Source organism: Phoenix dactylifera, chromosome 15, assembly GCF_009389715.1.
Source record: "Phoenix dactylifera cultivar Barhee BC4 chromosome 15, palm_55x_up_171113_PBpolish2nd_filt_p, whole genome shotgun sequence".
NCBI classification, from domain to species: Eukaryota; Viridiplantae; Streptophyta; class Magnoliopsida; order Arecales; family Arecaceae; genus Phoenix; species Phoenix dactylifera.
This window is the reverse complement of record NC_052406.1, coordinates 5,463,248-5,471,868: the sequence shown is the minus strand read 5'-3', so window position 1 is coordinate 5,471,868 and position 8,621 is coordinate 5,463,248. Positions and strand designations below refer to the sequence as shown.

Below are 8,621 nucleotides of genomic sequence, written 5' to 3'. Positions count from 1 at the left end.
AATTTTATCAACCGAAGAAGTCAGCACTCAAATTTTTAAATTTTATATAAAATTTGTGGAAGCAGGAAGCATATGCTAACTATCTCTTCTTTTAACAAACATATCGGAGATTAATAATTTTGTGTGAGGCTTGACCAAACTACTCTGCTGGTTTGACTGATTTAATATTGGGAGGATCCATGCGGTATATGTTTATTTCCACATCAGCTATACACTGGATAAAAATTAGATACTTATATAAAGTTAGGGAACCCAAATAATGCCATTTGGTAGGCATTTTTGGATGAAGTCTTTGGTTCTTACAAATGGTCTCAAAGAGAACACAGCCTGCCTATGTAAATTAGAGAACATTACAACAAAATCCTATTGGCGTTGACCACGGGCCGATCGTGGTACTTGTGATTAGGTTTGAATAGATTTGGAACGGAAAGAGCACGTGAGAATCCATCTTGGTATGTGTTTAGTTCCACATCAGCTATGCACTAAATAGATTTTAGGTACTTATACAAAGCCAAGGAGCCTCAATAATATCTTCCAGGTAGTTTTTTTGGATGAAATTCTTGGTTGTTACAAATATTTGATTAAAACTTGCTATGAGATTTAGATTCAGTTCGGTGCATTGTAATGTTTCGGATCAATTGTTTGAGGACTAATTTCATGGGGTCTGATTGTTTGCCATCCTAATTCTCCATCTTATTGGAAAATCAGAATCAACTTTAAACGCAAACTGAAATCAAGATCCTAGATTACAGACTTGGAAATGTGTTTATATTTTATTGCATATATCTAATTAAATTATGTTTAACAAGATCAAAAATCAGATTCAAAATAGCATGCAAACTGAATCCATGGGCCCAGATACAAGCCCGTAATATCTTACCTCTCCATCTCATGTCTAATTGAACGCTATTTGACCCGCATGCGCCGTAAGTCTCATCTTAGATTAAAGCTCCGGAATGGGCCTGGGCCGAAATAGAGGAGAGCTTTAGAAATGAAGTTTGAGTTTGATATATGCCTTTTTTTAATGTTTCTTTCTTGCTCTTTTTTCCTTTTTTGTCGACATGAGTTGGGCTAACGGGGAAAGAAGTTTTTGTCAGGTTGAGGTCAAAGGGTCTTCATTCAATGGAGAAGAGAAGATTCCCGGCAAAAGTGTTAGTTCCAGTATTGGAGTTTGGAAAGCAAGGAAGTGAGCTCTAAGCGAGGTAAAGAAAGCAAAAAAGAAGCGTGCAGCAAGTCGATCAATCCAATTGTGAAAAACTTTATGGCAAGGTACTCTAATTGTCGAGACAAGAAAAGTGGAGGGAAACAGAATATCATCTAGTGGCCGAACCCTCCTTTCCTTCTCGCTATGCTCATGATTTTGATTATTAGTTTTTTTTTCACTTTTACCTTTTCTTGAAGAGCCTTTTCTTCGGCAAACAAGCTAAGGCTTTTCGAGAACAAAAGGAACAGCTTTCTCATCACTATGTATACCGTCTCCGGGATAAGTTAATTGTAGTCTTAATTGTATAGACCTGTTTAATTCATAAAATTTTTATTGCCAAATATATAGCAAATCATTTTTGTTGTGTAATTTTGGCGTGGCAGTATTTATAGATGACCAGAAGAAAGTTGAAGCCCAAGTTGAACCACTTCAAAAGCCTTCCGAACCCAACCCTACGCAATTATGAGATATCTTCGCACGCGGGCGATCGCGTGTTTGGCCGGGTCACGCGCGCACGCGCGTCTGGGTGGTTCACGCGCGCGCAAAATAAATAAAAAAATAAATGATTGGCTGGCAGACCTTTTACTGTCACCGGCTTGCTCGGGTATGGCCGTTTGTGTCCCTTGAACCTATTAAATTATTTATCTCTAGAAAAATTTCCATCATTATTAACCCATAGTTATATGTAAAAGTCTATTTGACCCACCCACTGGTAGCTAGGGAAATTTTTTAAATAACATCTCTCATCCTGCATTTTCTTAATAAATATCTTATTATTAAGAAGAAACCTAGCGATGATGCATCAGGGTTGAGCTAAACTAAAATCTATAATGAGTTACACCGCGAAGAGCAGAAAGCAAAATATTAGTAAATTTAGGCAGAACTAAGTTATGAGCGTCCATGCCGAAGTTCTCAGCAAAGACCCTCGTTGCTATCCGGTCAGCAACCCAGTTGTTTTCTTAATGAATATGGATAGCCTGGAATAAAAAGAATATATTCCCTCTTCCGCCGTAACATGTCTACCTCTTTTATTTAGGCACATGCAAAAATCCATAAGAAAATGATAGAAGTATCCTTTTCTAGCCAAACATGTGGTGCCTTAAACTGATAGACTACACATTGAATACCATTCCATGCAGTTACCAATTCTCCAAATGAAATAGAAAAGCAGGATAGGGTTCGACAAGCAGCCCACAACAAGCAACCAAACTGGCCTCTGATGACAAACCCTGATAGTAGGAGCTCCTCAGCCTTCGCCCTCGTCCTCATCTCCGGCCTTCCCATCTTCGGTTGGGCCATATCTATCCATAACATTCGGAAGGCTTTCATATCTAGTGGTCACGGATGGAGGAGAAATCTCCACCTCCTTCTTCTATCCACTACTTGCTTAAAGATCTGTGCCGGTGGAAGAATGATAGAGTGCTTTGAGATATATACCGAAGGTGATCCAACAATGGTTTCTTATGAAGGAAAGCAAGTCCTTTGCCTGAAAAATATAACTATGATCCGGCCTCTTTGAATCAAAGGTATTTGTGTCTATTTTTTTACTTTGTTAATAATGCCAGATTCTAAATAGACTACCGGGTCATATTGCAACGAGAACTAAAATTTGATGGCTGATTGAATTTTTCTAAAAAATTAGGGTTTAAATGTTTCTAGCGTAAATGTAAAAGAGTACCTCAGTAATTTTTTTCTTCAATTACCGAAAAACAATTATTGGGGAGCACACTTAATGAAGGTCAACAAGGACCAGTACGTGGCATGGATGTCCCTTTCAACCTGCCCCATGCAAGCTTGTAAATCCCAAGTTGGCAAGACGCCTCGCATTTGACAATTCAACAAGAAGACACCATGATAACAGAACCCCAGTGGCTACCTTGAATCAGATAGAGTACATTCCGCAGCTAATATCCAACCTTGACCCATCTGAGTGAAACTTGTGAAAAGGAGTTGAAGACTCGTGAAAAAAGGACTTTCAGTATCTATCAGAGATAAGGTTAAAGGATAGATGAACTGTCAGTTTACTAGGTGCCAAAGCCAGTTATGTCCTCGTAAGGCATCAAGTGAATTAACAAGGACCCTGTTTGGTCTCCTTAAGCGTCCTAACAAGTGAACTTCTAAATGCGGACACCTCATTAGAGTAGTGTTCTTACCATCTGTGACTTTCAGTGTAGGAATTGCTGATTACTGAGGTCAAGCAGTTGCCAGAGAGCAAACTTCAAACCTTATATATGTAAAGCCGCACCTCTGTAATACTGATCTCTTAGATAGCATATGCAGTTTATTATTTCTTACTCCGCTACATCTGAAACAGGAACTAGCAAGTAACAACAATTAGCCAATACATCTAAGATAACTAGATGAATATTTTAAGAGCAGAGAATATTGTTTTAAGTAATGTATATGTCACAATAATATTTGTCCTTTAACATATCCATGGCACTTTATAAGATAATTATAATTGGTAATAATCCATTTCAGAACCATATGTACTCATTGCATGATTAAGTCAGTAGTACTTCCGTGAAACCAAGCATATTGGCACTTCTTTTTGACAAGTTATCTTATGGAATAGTAAAGCTAGCACAAAAATTGCATTCCTGTTCAGTATTTTGTAGATAGTTGACAGATAAACTATCTCGAGTGCTTACGAATGCAATCTAATTAATTGCTGAGAGTACAAGATTTTCTGACACTTAATTACCTGAATTTCTTTCGACAATAGTTTAACCTCATTGATGGTATTTCTATATTTTCTACAGAAGGCAGCATTCCCGGAATGGGCATGCACAGAGAAATCTGAAGAGCAAAAACCTCATTTCCAGAATCAGACAAATAAATAATTTATTCATTTTCAACCTGTTTTATTACAAAGATGTGAATAAAAAACCTTCAGTGCATGGAATTTGGTGGACCACATGGTATTATTGAGGAGACAAAGAGAGGCTTCAATGGGGCCAGTAGGTACCTGAATTTGAATTCATATGGAAGGACTTGTATAGGCTGTGGAATCACACTTCTTCCCATTTCAAGGCATTTCACTGCATCATTTCTCAATTCACTTGGTAGCTGTAGGCAGATCCAGTCCATCAGTGACCCCACATCCTTTGCAAAATCGAGCAGGTACCAATCCAGCAGCTTTGGAATCGCCAACTTGTTTGGTGCACATACACCAACTGCTGCTTGTAAGTAATCCCTTTTGGCTATTTCCAACTCATTCTCGACTTGAGATGCAGTGTAAACTCTCACCTATATTACGACAATATCAAAAGCATCAGTGGAATAATTATAATAATCCCAGAGCTAAACTATTCCAGGATACTACAAAGAAATTGATTACGTGGCACAACATGAATCATATTAGTTTATTTTCTTCCCCTTTTTTTACTGTCTTGGATGACCCTTGTCATTGCATTTGTTTTATTAAGTGTAAAGAGAGAGAATATTAAATACATTGGGGCCACCAGGAGAAGCCAAATTAGAAGAGTCTGCACCAGCTGAAAAGATAATGACCTTCAACACCACATTGTCTTGCTATTAATTTGCAGTTTATAATACAAACTATTATGCCAACCACTTACATCAACTTGACAGTATAATGCATGTCGAGCATGAGTAAAAAGAACTGAACAATATATACACGAAGGGCATGCTGTCGCTCTAGCAACAGAACCATTATATGAAAAAAGCCATTGAAACAATTATAAAGCCATGCACGATTTATAACAATTCAATATGGCTAAAGAAACTTACAGCAGGGGAGGACCAACTGCCACAGGAGAGTGCAAATGTTACTAAGGGTTCAGGCCACTCCAAACCAAATAAGCCTCGTGCATTCATGTCGTCGCTCTTCGATCCCTTTGGGTAGGCCTGCTGGATTTGTGCAAGCATTGGTTAAAAAAAGAAGACTCGAGCCTTTAAAGAAACAGAAGAAGAGAACCACTTACATGTATCGGGTGATAGGGCAGCCTCAAAATGAAGTGTTCGATTGCCATTGCACTGAACAAGCGGCCACCCACATTAATCATTGCCTGAGATGATAATGATACAGAAAGATGGATTACAGAGTTGCTCATCATAGAGGGGCACTCCAAGCTAATCAATTATAGGTGACGTACCAGCTCCAAGTATGGATTTTAGAAATAGAAAAGAGGGAGGTAAAGAAGACAGTGAAAAAGTCGCACCTTCGACATCAGGGAGACAACCATCTGAGGACTAGTAGGTATCCCTTGCTCTAGAAATGCCTGAACAAAATAGTAATGAAAAAAAGAAGATGATCTATCAGACACTTTTTTCCTTCTGATAGCTACAGAGCTCTCATATAATTCACTAATGGAGATAAGCGGATGGTCAAGTATCTAATGAAGGCCTAAACAAGGAGGAAACCAGCATCTGCTGACAGGATTTGTTGACCAGATGTTACAATGTGCAGACATGCCTTTGTAACATAGAAATTTTACTCCTCTACCTCAACCACCAAACCATGTAATCCGAGCTATATGTCGTAGTATGGCAAAAGAACCAGCAAGCAATTATAAATTTCTACATGTACCGTCCCATAATTGAACAGGCCTTCAAACTTTAATACTAGAGAAAATATACTCGCAAGGTTACTTCAGATATTTAAAAAGATTTTTGCTAGCAGCTTACATTCATCATGCATGAATTATAAATGTTGATCCAGAAAGCAAGCTTCTGTTGATGGGTAAGCCCTGACAAGTCCACAAATGCAAGCTTTCTGAGTAAAAGCCTGAATTCAAACAAATCAAGAAGCAATTGTCACATATACCATGTCATCAAATTTAATAAAATGAGTGTTGAATCAAATTAAGTACAGAAACTCACTTTAGCCTCCGAGTAAGTAATGGAGCACCTGTAACAACATTTGGATCAATCGAGCTTGCTTCAGCTGCACGGCAGTGTTTATATGGGCCGATATCTCTTCTTCCAAATTCCAAACAGATACCATAAGGGTCTCGAAAACCAGCGTCCTCTGAACTTTCAGAAGAACCTGAAACACATGGAGACATCTCCTGCTCTTCCACTGTGTTCTTTGGTGAACTCATCCGTGAGAAAATACTTATAAGACACGTCAGGACATCCTCAGACAATTTGTTTGGGCTGCCGGACTCATCTGATGTTGCTTCATCTGAAGCACCACAGAAGCTCTCTTCCACTCCTCTACTCATTTCTTGGCACCCTGCCTGGAACCAAGCAATGGCATAATAGTTAGTAAAGACATCAGATTCACCAAAATTCAATAAGGAGTATTAGGAGACCATCTCGGGATAGAATTTTGAATTCAGAGAGTAATCCACCTTAGCATCTGGGCGCTTTTCCAGTGGTGCAAGCATTCTCATTTTTGAAACTCTTTTCACTGGTGATTGCTTGCAATTCCCAGCGGCGTTGGTATTCAGTTGATTCTCCTTTCCATGGCGATTCTCCAGCAAGGCCAAACGAGAATTTGGTTTCTTAGGCGTGCGCTCGCCATTGACGAACTGATTAGAGGAAGGCCCATCGGAATCTGCATCCGAAGACCACCTCATCGTGACCGAAGTCTTGCTGATGTTGGCAGTTTCAGAAGTAGCTGAGTGGGCACAATTTTTCGCCTGCTCAATGGTTTTGGAATTCTGACATTGGTTTGGATCGCAATATGAATCAGATGCACTTTCCTTGGTTTTCTTGGAGGATGAGATGTAGATGGCCTCCTGATAGAGGCCTTGCCGGAAGTTCACCACCTGTTCTTCGAGCCGAACCACTTCTTCTTCCAGAACAGCTACTTCAGCCAGAAGCTCTAGTGTCTTCAGTGAAAGGAAAAAGAAAACCAATTCACAATCAGATCTTTCTACGTCTATTAGAACGACCATTTTATGTGCTACAAGTTTCCATTATCATTACATAGACAACCGGAATATAGAGTGAGGGAGAGGAAAGTGTAATTACATATGAGGGAAGATATGGGGGAAGCCGAGGAAGAGCACCCAAAGGTCGAGTGAAAGCCCTCTCCAAAGCTCTGTGGAGATTCTCTTCATCTCTAAGCTTTTTTTTTAGCTTATCAACCTGCAAATAATATGAGAAGAGGAAGATGAATACAAGCAAAAGAAAGAAACAACTAATCAAATTCAGATACAACTTAATTGGATCAAGGAGAGCTGTAGCGCATCAAATTCAAATACAAGTAAGAAATGATACATCTTGCTGCAATGCAATCTTCCTCTCCCTTCTGGACTGGCATCGGTTTAGCCCCCTCCTTGCGTCCATTAATCTACTCCCCTGCACCTCAGTCTTCTTCTTCTCCTTCTCCATCTCCTTCACCAATAAAAGATTCATGAAGGAAAGAACAAATCAGGCTCATTTAATAGTGGGCTAGATAGACATAAAACTAGCAGTTCCCATTGGTTTTTCCAGCTTAAGATAGAATCTAGGTAAGGGGGAAAAAAGCCTATCCTTTTCGAAAAATCACAAGGTACCAATCTCGAATTACAATCCAAGGCGATTTCATTGCTCAAAGGAGCGGACTTTGCAATCGAAATCACGGAACCCATTTCGAATTTTGATCAAAACCGCCAACTCTTCAAACATCCAGACAAAAGCAGTGCCAGTCCCATCGAGACGTAGCCAAATTCTTCGGAAAAAGGGAAAAAAACATTTTTTCACAGTTCGAACGACAAAATCATTTTGTTTTTCTCGGTTCGTACTTCAGAAATAGATGCTTAGAATCTATATCCCACTAAGAAGAAATCGAATCTTTTTTTCAAAAAAAGAAGAATCAATGACCGAGAAAAAAACCCAGGGGAGGCCCCTCGATTTCACGAAAGGAGCCAACTTTTCGCGGCAAAACGCCACAAAACCCAAAGAAAAGAAAAGAGAGAAGCCTACTTTAACGTGCTTCGGTGGAGCTCTCATGCCTTGCACCGCCGTCCGGACTCTAGTATTCATTTCTTCCTCCTCTCCTACTCGCCTCTCTCTCTTCCCAGCCCCCGCCGCTGATCGCCAATTCCTCCCTGAAACAGAGAAAGTGTAAAAAGGCTGCACGCCTTAACAGCCCAACCTCCTCCTCACCCCCCAACGCCACAGAAGCTATATAAAAAACATGGCATCAAAGAAAGAGCTGCGAAATATTTAAACCTCGGGAGAGGTCTCATTCCCTCATGGGAGCGGGAAAATTGAATGCAATGGGCAAGAGGGTATCGAAGGAACCATCTTTACCTCCAGAATCCATTGAGAGAGCATAGAAGAAAGAGAAGAGAGAGGAAGAAAGGACTAACTGCTTGTCGTTCTTCTAGTGCCCTTCTTCTACTCTTCTAGGAGGCCATTGGGAAGGAGACACGGGAGAAAGATATGACAGTATCTTTCACTCGGAAAACGCTGCTCTCTCCCTCTCTCTCTCTCTTTCTGCGCTCTCGACCGAGCGTGG

The 8,621-nt window shown here is 40.0% G+C and overlaps 1 protein-coding gene across 4 annotated transcripts; it reads right to left on the bottom strand.

Annotated features, from left to right (window-relative positions):
- Positions 1-4,007: 4,007 nt before the first annotated feature.
- Positions 4,008-8,621, bottom strand: LOC103712010. Of its 4 annotated transcripts, none has more exons than XM_039134187.1 (11): positions 8,414-8,621; positions 8,084-8,208; positions 7,397-7,513; positions 7,148-7,264; positions 6,523-7,005; positions 6,050-6,408; positions 5,855-5,954; positions 5,389-5,448; positions 5,152-5,235; positions 4,958-5,077; positions 4,008-4,453 (listed from the first exon to the last, which is right to left on the bottom strand). In XM_039134187.1, the coding sequence occupies exons 1-11, from the start codon at positions 8,424-8,426 to the stop codon at positions 4,097-4,099; spliced, it is 1,935 nt and encodes a 644-aa protein (XP_038990115.1). In that variant the 5' UTR covers positions 8,427-8,621; the 3' UTR covers positions 4,008-4,096. The 4 variants fall into 4 exon arrangements, with proteins under 4 accessions (XP_038990115.1, XP_038990116.1, XP_017699495.2 ...); XM_039134188.1 differs by having other exon boundaries at positions 4,958-5,074; XM_017844006.2 differs by having other exon boundaries at positions 8,473-8,621.